Here is a 17,470-nt window from a genome sequence, read left to right as displayed (position 1 = left end):
TCGTCGTCGTCGTCCAACACTGCTCCGGTAGATGCCTCTGGGAGCCCATTTGCATGTGCTAAGGTTAGGTACCTGAGGCGAAAACATTCGTAACATACCTAGGTACCTGGGTAGGTATAGCGGCAAGGGGTTAGGGGGGGCTGTTCTTCAACGAAAACATTTGAATAGGTAGGTACTCTTTACGACATGTAGGTACTGGGTACATTAGGTCCCTCCTCTGGGCAGGCCTGAAGGCGTACCTAAGAGGTACTTGGCGGCCTCAGGTATTTCTAGAGAAGATGACACCTAGGTAATGGTGGAGGGGGGTTTTTATGGTTTCTTTTCGCTATTAGCGGGCTTGATGTGCTAAAGATATGGGCTCTAGGTCGGTAACCGAATAAAGGTGTATAAAAAAAACTACCTTGGATGTTTTCCTTGGGTGTTTCCCTTGGGTGGGTTTGGTGCTTCGGCAGGTTCATGGCGGGGGGGGTTATGGCATTCCTGTTCCAAATTGACTATAGGTCTAGGTAAGTACAGGTAGGTTAGATACCTACCTACCTACCTACTTACCTCCCACTTAAGATAGGCATCCAGGTACCGACACACATATAGAGCGAGACGTCCTATTATAACACGCGCCCTCTGCGTACATCCTACCCTGATGTAATGTAACCCTATGTACCCTACGCACTTCGTCCCGGAGCTAGAGGCTGGGCAGGTACCTCTGCTTACTTACCTACGTACCTACCTAGGTACTTACAGGTAGCTGTGTAAAGTCAAGGCTAGGCTAGGGGATAGGGTGCCCGGACAGATACTGCGTTTCCCTGTCCCTGGTCAGGGGAAATAGCTCCTCTAACTCGATTGGGCCCGATGTGGACTCTCTAGCACGGTAGACAGCCCGGAGCGGAGGCTAATAGGTACATGATGTAGGTACATGGCGTTTGTGATATACCCACATCCTACCTGGTGTAGGTACCCCTACCCACCTGCCTGCCTGCATTAGGTGCCTCAAGGCATACCGGTAGGTACCTTCAGGTACCCCCTACCAGGTAAGAGAGGTAGGTACCTACATAGGTACATGGCGTCCACAATGTCCATGGGAGGACATGTGCCAGCCCCTATTGAAACATTCAGTGATAAGAGACTGGGATTTCCCTCTAGGACGGGACCAGGCTGGCTTTAATGTTTCATTGACCTTCCAATCGGGAAACCGACAGACAAGACTCCTATATCTCTTTTTTTTGTTCCAATTTCGTTGTTATTGTTATTTCTGTCTTGCTCTCTTCAATCTCCTCCTACTCGATTATAGTTGGTGGTATTATCCGCCTATACTTGCTCGCCAGTCCACCATTCATTTTCTTCCAGAGTGTTCGTTGCCCCTAATTTCTCTCTCCCTTCCTCACATCGTCTAGACGTCTCTCACCTCCCTCTCCCCTCCATCCCACCCTCTCTTTGTGTGTGTGTGTGTGTGTGTCCTTCTATCTACTCTTCCCACCCCCCCCTCCCCCCCTTTTTTTGGACCGCGGCTGGTTGTGTCCACCGGGTTCAATTCCTCAGGTACGTAATCTACCTCAAGTTTCCCTCCGCGCACCGCATAGGCGCGATACACCATACCAATAGGAGGACGGGAGTGCGCTGGATATAGCGGCGTCCTTGCCTTCTTCTCCCGCTCGCGACTCGCTCGGCAACCTCCATTCCTTGCCTCCCTCCTCCTTCTATCACGAACCCTCCCTCCAACGACGACCGCGGCCGCTACGACCACTACTACTTTCAAACTGCTCTACCCGGTGCGAAGACGTTTAAGAGGTAGACAGCGTTGCAATTAGGCCGTGGGCCGCCGGCGCACTTGATAACTCGGAGACACCTTTGGACGTACAAATCACCTGACCGGCCCGCCTACCTCTCCCCTCTCCCTGTCTTTCTCCCTGTCTCCTCCCTCCCCTTCTCCTCTGCCCCCCCCAGACTCAACCTTAAACACCTTGTTCGACGACAGCGCATTTGCCCTCGTCCTCAGCTCCCAAGATCTTATGTGGCCTCGTCCTTACCAGACAGAACAACAGGAAACGACGCTTTCCGCACCCTTTCCTTCGTTCCTATCGACTTCAAAATAAAGAGAAGAAGAAAAAAGCTACGCCCTAGGTCAAAATGGGGGGTCAACTCTCAAAGATGATGGGCAAGATCTTCGGGTCTAAGGAGATGCGACTGCTGATGTTGGGCCTCGATGCCGCCGGCAAGACGACTATCCTCTACAAGCTCAAGCTCGGCCAGGACGTCACCACGATCCCTACCGTCGGATTCAACGTCGAAACCGTTACATACAAGAACGTTAAGTTCAACGTCTGGGATGTCGGCGGCCAGGACAAGATCCGTCCCTTATGGAGACATTACTTCAGCGGTGAGTAGCCTATCAGAACAAACAGCCATCAGGAAAACATACGCGCGCATGCACCCCTTTCGACCATGCGCAGCATGATGTTCCGAACGCGAATGCTAACGGGCAATACGCATACAGGAACCCAAGGTCTCATCTTCGTCATCGATTCGTCGGACCGTGCGCGCATGGACGAGGCGCGTCAAGAGCTGCATCGCATTATCAACGACAGGGAGATGAAGGACAGCCTTCTTCTTGTGTTCGCCAACAAGCAAGATATCCAAGACGGTATGCATCTGACATCACCTACCCCCGTGTCTACCTAACCGGTCCGGCTGCTCCTAGCCGCAACCGCGCCTACGCTGAAGCAACTCGTAGCCTTGCTAACCTGCCATTGCGTATACAGCCATGAAACCCCAAGAGGTAACCGAGGCGCTGCAGCTGTCCAAGCTAAAGGATAAGATCTGGTATGTCGTGCCGAGTTGCGCGACGACTGGCGAGGGTCTACTCGAGGGTCTGGCGTGGCTATCAAACAACGTTAAGGCGCCTCCCGCGCCGGCTAAGAAGTAGAGGTTCAATTTGCGATTCCGTTGATACCCCGTCCCCCACGAGTTTTGTCATCCTCTCTCCATCCATCAGAATTATACTACCCCCTCCGAGGCACGAATACCGCTCGAATTCCGTTCCGTTACCTTCCTGTCTGCTCAGCTGCCTGATTGGACGCATCACATCTCGTCGCATGGCTTTGCTCTATTCGATGAGGCACCCGTGCTTCGGTTTCAGGCGTTCGTCTAGCGCGGCACTCAATAAAAGTCCGATATCTGTTGCAATAAGCTCTGAATTATCCGCGTCCGACCCCGGCCGTCTGAAAGGCGACGTAGGTACCAATACGATAGAGCTAGAAGTTTCCTAGGACAGCTTTACGTTGCTCCCCCCGCAAACGCCCCGTCTAGGTTGGTGTGAGAAGGGAGATAAACGGAGGAGGTACGTCGTTCGTGGGTGGCTGATGGCCGGAAGTCAAGAACGAGGTGGACGTGCCACTTAATACCCATGTGTCCAGGCCATGCAACTTTCCGATATCTTGGCCTCTCATCTCCTGCCTCTTGTCTCCTGGCCACGAATTTCGTTGAAGATCGACCCATAGTTTGCTCTATTCATGACATGATCACAGAGCGCGCGCGGTATTGGAGGGAATGGGGAGTACGGTTCGCTAGGGAAACTAGCGTAAGAGCCCACGGGAACCAAAAAAAAAAAATAACAACGACAAATAGAAGCGGGGTGATAGGAGGGGAAGGCGAGGAATAACAGGAGAGGATTAAGAACGCTGCCTCGAACGAACTGGCTGGGGGGGGTGGGTGGCGTGCTTTTGTTGGTGTGGTTAAGATAGATACCTACCTAATTTTTTAATGTTAGCCTCGCCGGCTTGACGAGGCCGCTTGGCCGACACGTTTTAGCTTCGCTTTAGAGAGGGGAGGAAGGAGAGTTGAAGGGTTGAACGGGAATTCTGCCCGTTAGCCAGCCAAGAGTCTCAACACCTAGATTGCCCTCCGTCACAACACAGACTGACGCGACATGATCGTAGAAGGCGCGTAGACCGAAAAGACGGCGTTCGACCATGCTAGTTATATATTCCCGCCTCCTTCTCTAAGCTATCTAAAAGGGATATATGTATTCGACGAACTGTTGACCAAACTACCCTTCGAAACGAGAACGCCTAGAAATGCCCCGTGTTGGTACTAACGCCATTCCCCAGCCGGATGATAATAATGATAACGGTGACGATGACGCTGTTGCGGAGCGCTTGTACGGAACGGTCACCCGGCCGCTGAGGAACTCAAAAGGGGGAAAGAAAAGACAACGAAACGCCCTCCTTAGCCCCTAGCACCTGAAAATGAAGTGACGAATATGCATACGCTCACCGTCCGCGCCTGTGCAACGCCCATACCGTGTACTCTTCCAACCCCCATTCGGATACTGATATCCCCCCTCCTTCTTTCCGCTACTTGCCGTAGTAGAGAAACAATACCATTGTACTTCTAGCCGTCATTCTGGACCCCATTCTCTCTACGGCTGATCTTGGGTTGCGCATGCCCACCCACCACTCTTATCCCCGCTCGCTCAAGCCTCTTTAACCCTCTTAACAGGTCGCACTATGCTGTCGTCCGGCAGCCCGGACCGCTTGGTACCCGGCAGGCTCGCAGTCCGAATGTCGTTGTCGTCCTGGCTGACCCGGCGTTGTGGGTACGCCACCTTGAGCCCCTCAAAGCAACTGGCGCTCACGCCCACACCGGCGCTACCACCGCCCCCGCCGCTAGACGAAGGCGACGAGGCCTGGAAGAAAGGATGGTGCAGGGCTTGGGCGGCCGTTAGCCGCCGTTCTGGATCGTACTCGAGCAGCCCCGCGAGTAGCTTATACCCCTCAGGTCCAAGAGCCGCGAGGCTAGCGTTAGAAGCAGGAGACGACGAGGAGCGTGGATCGATGGTGGTGTAATACCACTTCTCGAGATGGCTCGTCGCGGCCGCCGACGAGGACTTATGGTGGTGGTGGTGGTGACCGTGACCGGGGTGCTGGCCGGGCGCATTCAATAAGTTAAGATTGGTATACTCGGGCATGCTCGTCAAGTACGGCCAGCGCTCCTTCGTCGGCATGCCCATGATCTCGACGATCTTCTGCATCTGGTTGCGCTGGAACGGGACTGTTTTCTTGTCCATCTTAGCTTCCTCGCCTTTAAATATAGGCCGCAGCGACAGCAACTCCGCGAAGATGCACCCCACGGCCCACATGTCGATCGCCGGAGTGTAGTGCCGGCTCCCTAGGAGTAGCTCCGGCGCCCGATACCATATCGTAACGACGACCTTGTCGCCGCTCCATAGAGAGTGCAACGGTTTGTAGAAGAGTCGGGCCAGGCCAAGGTCGCCGATCTTGACCTGCCCGCTCGACGTAACCATGATGTTGGCGGGTTTAAGATCTCGGTGGAGAACCCAGTTGCTGTGCAGGTACTGGCACCCGTTTAGTAGCTGGAACATGATGCTCTTGACGGTCGAGGGCGGGATACTGTGCCGCGGTTGCTGGGTGTGGTGATGGATGATCTGCAACAGGTCGTGCTCGGCGTACTCAAAGACCATAAAGATACATTTATCCTCGAGGATGATCTCGATAAGCCTGATGACATTGTCATGTTTGAGCTCGGAGCAGAGCGCCATCTCCCGCACGGCAGATTGGGATATGCCCGAGTACTGGACCTGTTCCCCTTCCTTATCGGGCTTGAACTTCTTGATCGCGAATTCCCCGGGTTGGCCTTGCCGGCCAAGAGCTTTGTATACCCTGCCGTAGGTACCACTGCTGATGAATCCAACAACCTTGTATTTGGCGACGACCCCAACTTTAGACTGATAACCCACATTTCCGCTTCCATCATTAGGATCTGGTGGGTATAGGTTAGTCGTGCAATCACCTAGCGAGCGCTGCATCATACCAGGGGGGAAACCATATTCAGGGGTAGTGCATTGACTACGGTGTAGGGAGGCAAACGGCTGTCTCGGACGAGACTCTCGAGACCCGGCGAGGTAGCTGCCCGTGCCGGCGGAGTTGAGGCTCTTTCCGCTCCCTTCCGGAGGCCCCATGGAAGGGTACCGGCGAGTAGTGTTCAGGCCATTACCAAACACCATACTGTATAGTCCCTCTCTCTCTCAGGGGTGACGGAAGGGGGGTGGGGGGTGATGAGGCAGGAGGAAGGGAAGGACAATAGTGAAATTGCAACGGCAAATCCAAAAATCACAACCATACAGCCGCGAATGCCGGCAACTTCTCCAAGACAAGGACTTAGCCAGTGGCGGGAATGAGTGAGATTAAAGCCCACCAATCACGATGATCCGGAGACAGACTTAGATCGAGAAATTTATGTAGATAAAAAAGATGATGTCGAGTAAGGAAACGGTAGGGAAATAGGATTGTGTGGCGAGCTACTAACGCCAAGTAGCATACTAGTAATAAAACGACGGCCATATGCCTACCTTCGAACGCGGCCTGGACACTCCTCTTCAGATTTAGGTTCCTCGTAGAGCCGGACGCTGGGCCTGAAGCCCCAGATGGAGGATTAGTGAGACTCATCGTTGGTGTTGTTATGCCCGGGAGCGTCGGGCGAGATGAGACAGGTCTCTTAGCCGTGGGGATCTTTTTCCCGTGCGCACGACACTAGGAGCGAGAGGAGTATCGTGTGTCGTTAGGCCAGATCGCGTATTGGCCAAGGCTCTAAAGTAGAAAGAGGGGAACACGTCTCGGATATGGATCTGATCGGACTGGATATGGCGGATATGGCACGACGTGTGACGGCTATTCTCTCTTCGCTTGCCCCCCCTCGAATAGCTCCCGGCCCGTGTATTGTTTTGGTATGTTACGAGCGAGAGACTGAAGGACTAGGACCGAGACTAGGACCGAGACGGAGGGGACTGGGACCGAAAATGGGAATGGCAATGCACGAGACTCGTCAGGTGGCGATCTCAATGCCCAGTCTCTAACATCAGCATCCAAGCGACCGCTCGACCCGGGAATGCGACATATACCCAATCAAACGCGGGATTAGAAGGGACAAAAAGGTGCGAAAGACATCGGACTGGTTGAGCTGCCGATAATTTGCCTCGTCGTCACACGGCTGAGGCGGGAGACGTCGACGGTCGATACAAAGGACAGAGCTTGATTCCGTGTCTACATAGAAGGACGTCTGGTAAGCAGGAGTGAGGTGTCCACCAAGTGTGGCTTACGCGGCCAGTATATGGCGCAGTCACCCCCGAATTACCATAGAGGTAGGCTACCTAGATAGGTACCTTAGGTAGGTACTTCGCGCCGATATGTACTTGGGTACCTCCTAGAGCGGGAGGAGGTACCGAACCAGAGGTCCTTCGGGTAGGCAGGAGGTACATACCTAACCCACCCCTAGGCTCGTTAAGGTTAAGTTCCTAATATAGGTAGATACCTAGGTACCTCCTACTCACTAAGGTACCTACAGTTTGATGGTGGCCGCGATCCACCCCCGATATATGTACGCGTTTGTGGGAGGCTCATATTACAATTACGCGGGCATCCCTATCGTGGCAAGGCTAAATGATGTGTTGCTATATGATATATATTCGTAGACGCCTTGGTTTCTTCGTTGCTTGTCATCTCCCGCTCAAGACTTTCACGGAGACTACATTCGTCGTGGAATTCTAGGCAGGCTATATTCCCCCTCTCTACATCAACTCGCCGGCCGTATAGCTGTCGCGTAACTATCCACACTCTCATCGTGGTCCCAATTTCTCCAGGATTCTCGTTCCTTGTTCCGCCCATTCTTGCTGGGAAATCCACATATTCTCCTTATCCGCCATGATGTTGGCAAGCACAGCACCGCCGAGGAACACCATGTGTCGGCGGCGGGGGGGATCCTCTATCCTGACCTTGAACTTGTTGAGCCTTTCGGGGTTGCCGCCAAGGACGCGCGTGAGCCACAGCTGCTTCAGTTCCTTCTCCAACCGCGACGGTAGTCCCGGATACATGCTGCTACCGCCAGAAAGGACAATCGCCTTGAAGAGAGAGGCGCGAACGTCGACATCAGCGGACTGGATGGTGTTGAAAAGGAATTCGCCGATGCCCGGCTGCTCGCAGTCGACGAGATGAGGCTGGAAGAGGCACTCGGGCGCTTCGAACCGCTCGCTGCCCACCCGGATCACTCGGCCATCCGGCAGGGTATAGCTCTCCACAAGTACCGTGGTATCTTCGCTAAGGCGCTTATCCAGTTCCAGGTCGTATGAAACGTAGCAGAGCTTCTCCTTGATCTGTCGCACGGTTTCGAAATCGGCCGTTCGGTTGAGGGCGTAGCCTCTCCGTAGCAGTAGGGAGATGAGGTTGCGGGTCACGTCTCGACCAGCAACATCGAGTCGTCGAGTGAGATGGTTGAGCACAACAGACTCGTAAACGGGGACGATATGCGTGACTCCATCACCGGAATCGACGACGACGCCAGAGCTCAGACCTAGCTTACGTTAGACAAGACCCTAGGTACCAAAGTCGCCTCGAGAAGCCGGCATGTTCGTGTGTAGGCGTGTGTATATACCTTGCGCGTACAGGGCCAGCACAGCCTGGATAGCTACGTAGACACCACCGAAACCGTAACGCTCGAACATGACCTCGCACATCTGCTCTCTGTTCTTGAGGGGGTTCATGGGCGGCTCGGTGAGTAGGATCTTGCGTCCTCTCGGGTCGATCTTCATCTTCTCGAAGAAAGTGTAATCCCATAGGTGTTGCATGTCATCCCATTTCTTGACGATGCCGTTCTCCATCGGGTATGATATCTGGAGCATAGTCCGCGCTGCCGCGGCCTCGTCACCGCACATGATATCCTTGAGCACCACGTCGCTCTCGTTGCCTTTCTCTTCCGTTCGCAGGATTGGTCGGCCGACGATGGAGGGATACTGGAATTCGGGGAAATTTTGCGCAGCGTAGCCGACTTTCAAGAAGCCGGTGCCTCCGTCGAGGACTACCTTGACACGTTAGACACGAGGTGACTCGAGACACCGTGACAGGCCAGAACAGACCATGCAGCCGAAGTGTTTACTCACCAATGGGGGGGGTAGCCATAGTTCCAGGAACCCCTGCAGCGGTGGGGGACGAGGCGGAATATCGATGAAGATTTGAGGTCTGCTTGTGTAGACTGCCGTGAGAACGACTACTTGCAGCTAACTCGCAGCCCGGACGGCGGGGTTGGTGGTTCCTGGAAGTCAGGGCGGTTGTCAGTCTAGAACAAGGAGCGTTCAGCGCCGGGCCTTCGGGTTGTTGAAACTCAATAAAAGGGTGACGCTGGACTTGGGGCTGGATTCGGGGCTGGAGCGGCCTTGACGTTGTGGTGGACGTGGCTGAAGACCCCACCAATTGCTGACGCGGTGTATTCTGGTTCTGGTATTACCGGATACAAGGGGCGGGTGGCTTGAGTTAAGAGGTACCTGCCTACCAATCTTAGGTACCTCCTAGCCGCACCTAGGCAGGTATCCTACACCTACAGGTAGGTACCACATCAAGCAATAGGCACCTGAACCTGGAGGCTGCTATCTGTATGTGAGTTAGCTTACATAGGTGGTACCTACATAGCCTCGATGCCTAAGGTCAGGAGGTTGCGCACCTAGGTAGGTACAGGTACTGTACCTACTTATTGCTACATAGGAGATACGTCAGGGCACTTCGCTACACTCTGCGTTTCTCTGTTATGAGGGAAAAAACGTGGGTTACGTCCCCGAAGGCTAAGGAAAAGGGTGCTAAGGAAGCATATGAGTAGGTAATTTTAAACAACTGCTCGCGCAGGCTTTACTTTGTAGGCGTGGGTACACGGAGTCATCGGAAACTCTGCAATTAGCTAAGGTGTTGTGTCCTTATCATTACCCTTCGGATAGGATCATTAATCGTCTAGGGACCTCACCTATAGCCGCTATATAAAACTGCCTTGGTACTACCTTCTGGTTTAAACTTCTCACTTGCAACTCTAAACTTGGGCCACAGGGTGAGCTGGTAACCCTATCTCATCGCCTCTAGCAGATGAAGCCCCCCCCCAAAAAAGCCGAAGATATAGTTAACCCAAGGAGGAAAAAAAGGAGACCGCAGCAGCAGCCATGACGACGGAGAGAGTCCGGGGAAGGGCAACCAGGATTCTGGTTATCAACCCTAATTCCTCGCAGGCGATGACGAACGGTATAAAAAAGGTCATCGACGAAGTAGACCTCCCATATGTGGGTTATCCCTAATCCCAACCCGACCCGCAACACCCCGAGATAAGAACCCTTACGCCGATACCGGCCGTGGCCAACTAGTTCTGACTATAAAACAACATGACACAGTCCGTCGAGGTCTTCGCATACACGGCGCCTCCCAACGCCCCCCTTAGTATCAACGATGACGAGGGCATCCGGGCCAGCTTCACCGCGGTTTCTAGCCACTTCACCGACAGCGACAACTACGACGGTATCCTAGTCGCCTGCTTCAGCGTGCACCCCCTCGTCAGTGCCCTACAGTCATCATTGTCGCTCGGCAGCACCGTCGTTACCGGCGTCTTCGAGGCCGGCGTGGTCGCTGCCCTCTCCCTGATCTCCCCAGGGTGCAAGTGGGGCATTGTCACCACAGGAGCCTTCTGGGAAGAGCACCTAACTGCCGGCGTCCAGCGTTTCCTCGGCATAAGTGTCACGTCTGAAGCCAACACCAAATTTGCCGGGGTTGAGTCTACGGGCCTCAACGCCTCGGATTTTCACGACGGCGTCGACCATGCCGTTGTCGAAGACAAGTTGAGACAGGCGACCCGGCGGCTTCTTTCTCGGAGTGATGTGACGTGTATCGTGATGGGATGTGCGGGGATGGCCGGGCTAGAAGACATCATCAGGGGCGCTGCGAGCGAGGTCCGAGGGCAGCATTTTGCATATAACCAATTGTACATCGTTGATGGTGTCAGAGCGGGCATCATGCAGCTTGAGAACGCGATTAAGCAGCAGCGGCTACTGCGCAGCCGGTAAGGCCAGATCCAATGCATACCACCTCGCACGTATATCCACAAGACGTGACTTCATTCATTCGCAGTTATCCTAGTCTCCCCCCCTCTCCCCCCCCCCCCCCCCCCCTTCTAGTCAATCCGGCGTGTTCGACCCCAAACCTCATCCGCATCCCTTTTCCCTTTCGTCTCGGGCACGCGCGATTGGACAAAAAGCCCACTCAGGACTGCCAGGGCGGCAAAGATGAAGTACACCCAACCGGCACCCCCGAATCGCTTGTTTAGAGCAACGTTGATGATCGGGAAAAACTGTGCCACCAAGAATGTAGCGACGTAATTTGCACCCAGACAGGCCGATTGGGTAGCTCCGACGGCTTCCTGTCCGACCAACTCGGATGCCAGGATGAAAGGGACCGGTCCGAGTCCGACGGCGAAGAAGGCGACAAAGAACAACACCGTCAGAGCGGAGATAACTTTGGTCTCGAACAATATGGACACCGCCAATACGAGGGCGCTCGCGCCCTGGCCGAATATGGAAAGTAGAAGGCAGGTTTTCCTCCCGAGTTTGTCTGGGAGCGGCGAGCAGGCGGCAGTGGTGACGAGATTGATAGCTGATATCACGATCGTCAACAATGCCGAGTTGATCGGCAAGAGGTCTCTTAGGAGAGACACCGAATACATGATGATGGAGTTGATGCCGCACAGCTGCTGTGCGCACATAACACCAATAGCGGCTATTAGTCCGGGACGATACAAGGGGTCCTTGATGACCTGCAAGAAGCCGAGGTGGGAACTATTCTTCCCACTAGCCTTACTAGCAGCCGAATCCCTCCTCGGGTTCGTTCCCACCGGCCGGGTAGAGGGATCATCGAGAAGGCCCTCTTCCTCCGGTGCCAACCCGGAGTCCCACACGGCAGCCTCTTCTTCGACGTCGTAGCTACGGCCGCGGATCCTTTGCAGGGTTTGTTTCGCCTTCGCAACGCTCTCATTCGCCGCTAACCAAGCCGGGCTCTCTGGCACTAGGAGGAGGCCGAGTCCCTGAGATGCAGCGATGATAATGCCGGAGCTTAGTATCCATCTCCATGCTGAACCATAGCTGAGGAAGTAGCCCATGGTCTGCGTGACCAAGATACCGACGTTGATGCTGACTTGGGTCATGGCTCCGAAGGTCCCGCGCTCCCGAGGCGGGGCCACCTCGCTGATATAGATAGGCACGATAACAGTCGCGGCGCCAGCGCCGACGCCGGAGATAACTCGTCCGATGGCCATCATGACGACGGAAGCACCAAGGGTCTCTATCACGGAGCCTGTTGCGTAGAACAAGCTGGTCAACCGCATAACCGGTAGGCGGCCTTTCGCCGAAGATAAGGGACCGCTCCCCAACGCCCCGACCAACCCGCCAAGGGTGAACATGCTCGATACGGCGGCGAATTGGGCATCGTCCATCGGTATGCAGTCGGGCAACGTAGAAGCAGCGACCTTGTCCTGGGAAGATACGAAAGATAGGACTGAGGACAGTCTGGAGGAGACGGCCGGCTTAACTCGACAGCTGATGACATCTTGTGGCGCGTTGAGCTCGGCCTAGAGGTGTAGAGGGTCAGGCGGCCATCAGATCAGCGCCAGGACACATACTCGGATTCCGTGTATGTGTAAAATAAGGGGCGGGAAAGGCGTTGCTAGGAAACGTATAGACTCACAAGATGAAGCCCGAACTGCAACGGTCCTAGAGTGCTGATGATGACCAAAAGGATAAGATACGGCGAGACATCGCCGATACACTGCCGTAGCCCATGGGACGGCATCTCTAAATGGTGTGTCGGATGGCTGGGAGGAGATGGAAGAGGCGGGCAGGTAGACGAAGGCCGATTAAATTTTTGAGGGAAAGACGGAAAATTGCCTGTACAGATATGACTATTAAGAGACGCGAGAGGGAGTGAGAGAGAGAAGGGCAGGAAGAGAGCTAGAGGTGTAGGGCCCTAAACGCACGAAGAACGCGACGTAGGAATACGAGAAGCCGACGACAACTGCGGGTGAGCTCTGAGCCTCCACAGGTACCCAAGGTAACCGACCCACCTGCCAACCTAGGGGCCTCAGGTCGGTGCATGCAGGTAGTACCATATACCTACACCATTGAAGATCACTTGGTAGCTACAGGTACTACCTGCCTAAGGTGCCACTTATCAGAGCTTAACCGCCAGGTACCTCTAACTACCTAAATCCATAACTTAGAGGTACAGTTAAGGTGCCAATTAGGTACCTACCTAACCTCCCTGCAAAGTGGACGAAAAAGAGGAACAGCTGTCAGTCAGCCGATAGCGTTATCTTAGCCTACCTAGGTACCTACCTAGGGAGGTAGGTACCTAGGTGTTGGGGGTAGGCAGGTAACACCGTGGACGTTTCCCCATAGTTCCCGAGCCTCCGACCCATCACAACGACATGCGCGTTGGTAATTAGGCAGGTACATCAGCGCACGCTACCAGAAGCGCAGGTCACATAAATTTAGATGTGTTGTTACCAGCGACCCTGATTCAACGTCGGCCTGGCCACGAAGTACATGTTCACCAATTGGATATGAAGCGCACACCAATCACGCCGGCGTGGCCTTGGCAAATGTCGCGACAGCCGGGCCAGTAGTAGTAATCATTTTAATGTTTCAATGCTGAGGCGAAGGCGCGATAACGCCAGCGTCCACCATACCCGGTGATTATCCGCTGATGGTAGGTGGACATGTACAGACTACATAAAGAAGCGGGGGGATCCACCTACTCCGCGTTGCTTCTGGGACGACTCGGCACCCGTACCGGGGCATGCCGAGCCTCGCTGTCTTCGATTTCGTCCGCACCGAGCTTAGTCACACTAGACTCAGGCAAGCGTTTTAGCTCTTTTCGTAGAAGGCCTCCATTCTTTAACCTGCGTCTTCTCAGCACCTCCATCTCCTCCACAGACTTGGCCTTCTCATCTTCCTCACTCAGCATTGTGCCCTCGATGCTTAGGTATCCATAGTCGCCGCTTATTCCGATCTCGTAATGCTTGATCCGAAAGTATAGCTTTGCCCCCCCGCGGATTCTGGTCCCAGTCTCGTCCAACCAGTAACCCGTAGTGAGTATCTGAGCTGTATCGTCGTCGGGGGCTTCCAAGGGTTCAAGGGTTTGTTCTCCAGTCTCTTCGTCCGCCCGCCCCCCGGTTTGCCCGGCACCCTTCCTATTGCTCTCGCCTCTGCTTTCCGACAGGAGGTCGATCCAGCGCCAACCATGGGGGAGCCTTCCGGCTTCGATCGAGGCGTTGAACATATCCCAGCAAACAACCCCGATGTGACCTTCTCCCTGTAGGTTCACTATGCCCTCCATCCACGCGCCTCGCGCCGGACGGAATAATTCTACGTCGGCAGTCAACCACCCGAACCCTACAGCGTATTCGTTGATGGATTCCAACAGTACGACGTCTTCCATCGCGCTTTCGGGGGTTAGCGATGCTCTGGCTGGCGCCTCTCCGACCCGAGGGTTCCGGTATGCTAAGAGAACACCGTGAAATTCCGGTACATAACGATTGAGAAGAGGTCGTAAGTGCTGGTCGGCGAAGCCTTCTACTAGCTCGATGAGGCCGGACGGAAATAAGGGGAGGTATTGAGAAACAGTCTGAGCGAAGAACGGGTAGATATCACCGTCGGGTTTCTGCCCGAGCCCTCCGAGACCGGAACCCTTAGCCGGCGAGGAACGAATGCCCATAGGCTCGGAATCCGGAGCCGGTGCCTCCTGGCCAGGCGACCCGGCAATCTTCCGGCTACTGCTAGCTTTCTTCCTGCGTTTCTTTGGTTTGTTGGCGTCCTTCAATGTGTCACTGTTCAGTATGACGCCCTGCTGTTCGCCTTCCCCCGTATACAACTCGGCGTTTATCTCCGCGTCCGGTTTCCCAAGGCCATTCTCGCCGGCCCCCTCCTTGTCTCTCTCTTTCTTCTTATTTTCCTTCTTCTTGCTCTTCTTCTTTGATTCGGCAAGGTCATCTGCGGCGCCGATGGTTTGCGCAACCCGGTCTTGCTTAGCTTTCCGTCTCTTCTTCTCTGCTTTGCTTACATGATCCTCTGTCTCAACTTCGAGTTTGGGGATAGTAGGTGCTTCTGATGGTTCGACCTGTGCCTCATCGGGTGCTCCATTGCCAGTAGGCGGCACATCTTCGCTGCGTTTCCGTTTCTTGTGTCTTCGCTCGGCGCCCTCAGTGACGTCTATTTCGCGACGCCGCTTGGATTTCTTATGGAGTTTGGCCTTGTTGTCGGAATGGGACGTCGGCGTCGGCACTGGATTGTCCTCCATTGTATAACAAAGCCCTCCGGCCTACCGCACGGGGAGGGAAGGGAAGAAGGCAGTATAGATAATTGCGCTCATGGAAGATGTGTGCACGAACAACCTACTTGATTGAGCCTGCTGGGCCTTGGGTAATTTTTTTTGCCCCAGTTAAGCTGTCGCTGTATCTTATCCTTATCAGCGCCCTGTGCCTATATCGGGAGAAACCCCGTGGTTTTACCGGTTCCGGATCGACATCGGATGTACCTAGGTACCATCTAGCGACAACTGACCACAACCGCTGGATTCTGGTTGCCTTCTATGTACCTTGGGTGCCCGTCTCCTGTTTGTAATACAGGGAAGGTTGTTTACCCTGATATCCTCGACCCTCCACGGCTCGCTTTACAACAGCGGCTAGCGATTCCATATCGCTCGACACAACGCCTAGTATCTCATTATCTGTCTTCTCGTATAACGTTCCGCCCTCAGCCCAGATACGTCGCAACGTGATGCGCGTTGCTGTCGGGCTATCGGTATCCCAGTTTTCCAACTCGAGCTCACGGAGCCTCTGATTTGTTGTGTGATCAACCTTCCACTTCACCCCGGTCTGCTTCTCGAACTCTCGCAAGATGGCGTTGGGTGTTGTAACAAATGATTGGACCTTGAGGATCTTGCCTTTCGATGCCGAGGGGTGTCTAAGAGCCGCAACCACTAGCTTGCCAACACTCCTTGACGTTAATATTCGAGATATCGAACGCTGCTGGATGCGGCGGTGACTTACTCGAGCATAGTCGTGAATCCGACCTTGTCGTCTCCGCTTTCTATAACGACGGCCCTCTTCGACTCGACGTCGAAACCGCCGGCCTCCTCGCTTCCAGGCAGCAGCGTTAAGAACATATCAATGTACGGTCCGGTCACGAGGTAGGTGCATTCGACTCTGTGTATATTGGCACGGATGAATTCTCGGACCCTGAGCTTGTTCTGGTGCGGCTTTTCGGTTTTGCTCGACTCGTCGTATTCAATGTCCGTGCCATATTCGCTAAGGAAGAACCATTGCACGTCCTTGCTCTTCTCTGCAAGCGTGAGCAATTCGATCTGACTCGCCAGTACATCTCGCCCCAGGCATGAGATGACCGTGTCGATACCATCGTAAGCCTTTTCGATATCCCCCGCGTCGTTAAGGTTGCCCGTGATAACCGACAGCCCCTGGGACTCCCACGAGGATAACAGGGCCTGCTTGCCAGGGTTCGAGACCGTAACGGCTGATGTGAATATGGATATTTGTTGGGTGGCAAGGGCCTCGGCTGAGAGGATGGCATCGGTAATATACTTGCCAATAGCTCCTGTCGCCCCAAATATGAGAATTTTAGACGGAAGGTGACTAGTAGTAGCCATCTCGTAACAATGTAGTATCCCGAACGTCGCGTGTTTAATATCACGATCTTAACGCCCTTCACATGTTTCTACGATGAACAGGAAAGAATACCCAAGTTGTAGATCGAGATGTCTTACTGCGGGGTAGTTATCCGGGAAGCTCCTGTTGAAACAAAGTACAAACGTTTCTTGCGCCATCGACTGTCGGCGCTGTCGGCGCTGGCGAGACCGGAGTTCGCCCCCCTCCCCCCCCTCTCTCTTTTCATGTCTGCTACATACGTATGCATACGAGAGGCGCGCCACCTGTTTATGCTAGTATTCATCCCGTTAGGCTCATCATGGAAAGGACCATCAGTCGAAAACGCCACGACCGAACAGTCGTTGTATTGCGAGTAGTCACTCTGCGAGCTAGATGCTATCAGACATTGTATAATGCTCGACCCGTCTATTATACCTAGGTACGTACGTCACGGGCGCTGCCTCTTCTGCCTGTGGCGAATTGTCTGAATCGTCTGGTGGCCAACTCCATGTACCCCGCGACGCGCCTTACCATTGGCGGGGTAGATAACAGGTTTAACGGGCAGGTGATAGGGAATGCTCCCGGCAATGGCAGATATTCTGACGAAGGCATCCGCAGTCATGTATGTCACGTACTAATAGCACCCTAGACGCGGAACATGCCTTTAGGGACCTGGTGCGCTCGCGAAGAGCGATGAATAACGGAAACTGTCGAACGCACTACTTCCATACCTGACCATCTACAATCGTTTAATATGGCATGCCGTTTGTACGATGAGTTAAGTTGGGTGACCAGTTTCTCTCACAGCATGCTGCGTAGATGAGTTGGCCTAGCGGTGGGTCGAATATCGATCCCGTAATTTGACCGCTGTCTATTCTATTGCGTGACGTACGTAGAACGTAATATGACTTGCAGGCCGATCCCGTCCTCGTACCTACCTGGAGAGGAA

General features: G+C 54.1%; 7 protein-coding genes across 7 annotated transcripts; 2 read left to right on the top strand and 5 right to left on the bottom strand.

Moving 5' to 3' along the window:
* Positions 1-1,886: 1,886 nt before the first annotated feature.
* On the top strand, positions 1,887-3,160 carry GGS23DRAFT_400023 (ADP-ribosylation factor 6). Its single transcript, XM_051513572.1, has 3 exons — positions 1,887-2,374; positions 2,492-2,638; positions 2,757-3,160. Exons 1-3 carry the CDS (start codon positions 2,125-2,127, stop codon positions 2,918-2,920), a joined length of 561 nt encoding a protein of 186 aa, XP_051367390.1. The 5' UTR covers positions 1,887-2,124; the 3' UTR covers positions 2,921-3,160.
* A 1,057-nt stretch (positions 3,161-4,217) lies between these two features.
* On the bottom strand, positions 4,218-6,727 carry GGS23DRAFT_399954 (kinase-like domain-containing protein). Its single transcript, XM_051513571.1, has 2 exons — positions 6,365-6,727; positions 4,218-5,775 (listed from the first exon to the last, which is right to left on the bottom strand). Exons 1-2 carry the CDS (start codon positions 6,459-6,461, stop codon positions 4,469-4,471), a joined length of 1,404 nt encoding a protein of 467 aa, XP_051367389.1. The 5' UTR covers positions 6,462-6,727; the 3' UTR covers positions 4,218-4,468.
* A 712-nt stretch (positions 6,728-7,439) lies between these two features.
* GGS23DRAFT_589135 (actin family) lies at positions 7,440-9,221 on the bottom strand. The gene is made up of 3 exons (XM_051517599.1): positions 8,945-9,221; positions 8,440-8,862; positions 7,440-8,358 (listed from the first exon to the last, which is right to left on the bottom strand). Exons 1-3 carry the CDS (start codon positions 8,961-8,963, stop codon positions 7,628-7,630), a joined length of 1,173 nt encoding a protein of 390 aa, XP_051367388.1. The 5' UTR covers positions 8,964-9,221; the 3' UTR covers positions 7,440-7,627.
* A 448-nt stretch (positions 9,222-9,669) lies between these two features.
* GGS23DRAFT_589130 (Asp/Glu/hydantoin racemase) lies at positions 9,670-10,963 on the top strand. Its single transcript, XM_051517598.1, has 4 exons — positions 9,670-9,737; positions 9,802-9,876; positions 9,968-10,102; positions 10,211-10,963. The coding sequence occupies exons 3-4, from the start codon at positions 9,986-9,988 to the stop codon at positions 10,874-10,876; spliced, it is 783 nt and encodes a 260-aa protein (XP_051367387.1). The 5' UTR covers positions 9,670-9,737; positions 9,802-9,876; positions 9,968-9,985; the 3' UTR covers positions 10,877-10,963.
* Positions 10,964-10,971: 8 nt separating this feature from the next.
* On the bottom strand, positions 10,972-13,064 carry GGS23DRAFT_589127 (general substrate transporter). Its single transcript, XM_051517597.1, has 2 exons — positions 12,549-13,064; positions 10,972-12,432 (listed from the first exon to the last, which is right to left on the bottom strand). The coding sequence occupies exons 1-2, from the start codon at positions 12,651-12,653 to the stop codon at positions 10,984-10,986; spliced, it is 1,554 nt and encodes a 517-aa protein (XP_051367386.1). The 5' UTR covers positions 12,654-13,064; the 3' UTR covers positions 10,972-10,983.
* Positions 13,065-13,302: 238 nt separating this feature from the next.
* Positions 13,303-15,267, bottom strand: GGS23DRAFT_589124 (uncharacterized protein). Its single transcript, XM_051517596.1, has one exon. The coding sequence runs from the start codon at positions 15,156-15,158 to the stop codon at positions 13,614-13,616; it is 1,545 nt and encodes a 514-aa protein (XP_051367385.1). The 5' UTR covers positions 15,159-15,267; the 3' UTR covers positions 13,303-13,613.
* GGS23DRAFT_589122 (NAD(P)-binding protein) lies at positions 15,268-16,726 on the bottom strand. Its single transcript, XM_051517595.1, has 2 exons — positions 15,910-16,726; positions 15,268-15,853 (listed from the first exon to the last, which is right to left on the bottom strand). The coding sequence occupies exons 1-2, from the start codon at positions 16,521-16,523 to the stop codon at positions 15,448-15,450; spliced, it is 1,020 nt and encodes a 339-aa protein (XP_051367384.1). The 5' UTR covers positions 16,524-16,726; the 3' UTR covers positions 15,268-15,447.
* Between the last annotated feature and the right edge of the window lie 744 nt (positions 16,727-17,470).

This window comes from Durotheca rogersii (genome assembly GCF_024521655.1).
Source record: "Durotheca rogersii strain YMJ 92031201 chromosome Unknown GGS23scaffold_48, whole genome shotgun sequence".
Lineage (NCBI taxonomy): Eukaryota > Fungi > Ascomycota > Sordariomycetes > Xylariales > Xylariaceae > Durotheca > Durotheca rogersii.
Note: the sequence above shows the minus strand (reverse complement) of the source record. Positions and strands in the feature narration are given on the sequence as shown.

Excerpts from the sequence above, each read along its gene's own strand:
- GGS23DRAFT_400023 (XM_051513572.1), top strand. The coding sequence starts at position 2,125 with ATGGGGGGTCAACTCTCAAAGATGATGGGCAAGATCTTCGGGTCTAAG. Across the intron at positions 2,375-2,491 it reads ATGGAGACATTACTTCAGCG|GAACCCAAGGTCTCATCTTC; the intron begins GTGAGTAGCCTA and ends ATACGCATACAG. Across the intron at positions 2,639-2,756 it reads CAAGCAAGATATCCAAGACG|CCATGAAACCCCAAGAGGTA; the intron begins GTATGCATCTGA and ends TTGCGTATACAG.
- GGS23DRAFT_399954 (XM_051513571.1), bottom strand. The coding sequence starts at position 6,461 with ATGAGTCTCACTAATCCTCCATCTGGGGCTTCAGGCCCAGCGTCCGGC. Across the intron at positions 5,776-6,364 it reads TGTCCAGGCCGCGTTCGAAG|ATCCTAATGATGGAAGCGGA; the intron begins GTAGGCATATGG and ends TATACCCACCAG.
- GGS23DRAFT_589135 (XM_051517599.1), bottom strand. Across the intron at positions 8,359-8,439 it reads GCTGGCCCTGTACGCGCAAG|GTCTGAGCTCTGGCGTCGTC; the intron begins GTATATACACAC and ends AACGTAAGCTAG.
- GGS23DRAFT_589130 (XM_051517598.1), top strand. The coding sequence starts at position 9,986 with ATGACGACGGAGAGAGTCCGGGGAAGGGCAACCAGGATTCTGGTTATC. Across the intron at positions 10,103-10,210 it reads ACGAAGTAGACCTCCCATAT|TCCGTCGAGGTCTTCGCATA; the intron begins GTGGGTTATCCC and ends AACATGACACAG.
- GGS23DRAFT_589127 (XM_051517597.1), bottom strand. The coding sequence starts at position 12,653 with ATGCCGTCCCATGGGCTACGGCAGTGTATCGGCGATGTCTCGCCGTAT. Across the intron at positions 12,433-12,548 it reads TGCAGTTCGGGCTTCATCTT|GCCGAGCTCAACGCGCCACA; the intron begins GTGAGTCTATAC and ends CTACACCTCTAG.
- GGS23DRAFT_589124 (XM_051517596.1), bottom strand. The coding sequence starts at position 15,158 with ATGGAGGACAATCCAGTGCCGACGCCGACGTCCCATTCCGACAACAAG.
- GGS23DRAFT_589122 (XM_051517595.1), bottom strand. The coding sequence starts at position 16,523 with ATGGCTACTACTAGTCACCTTCCGTCTAAAATTCTCATATTTGGGGCG. Across the intron at positions 15,854-15,909 it reads GGATTCACGACTATGCTCGA|TGTTGGCAAGCTAGTGGTTG; the intron begins GTAAGTCACCGC and ends AACGTCAAGGAG.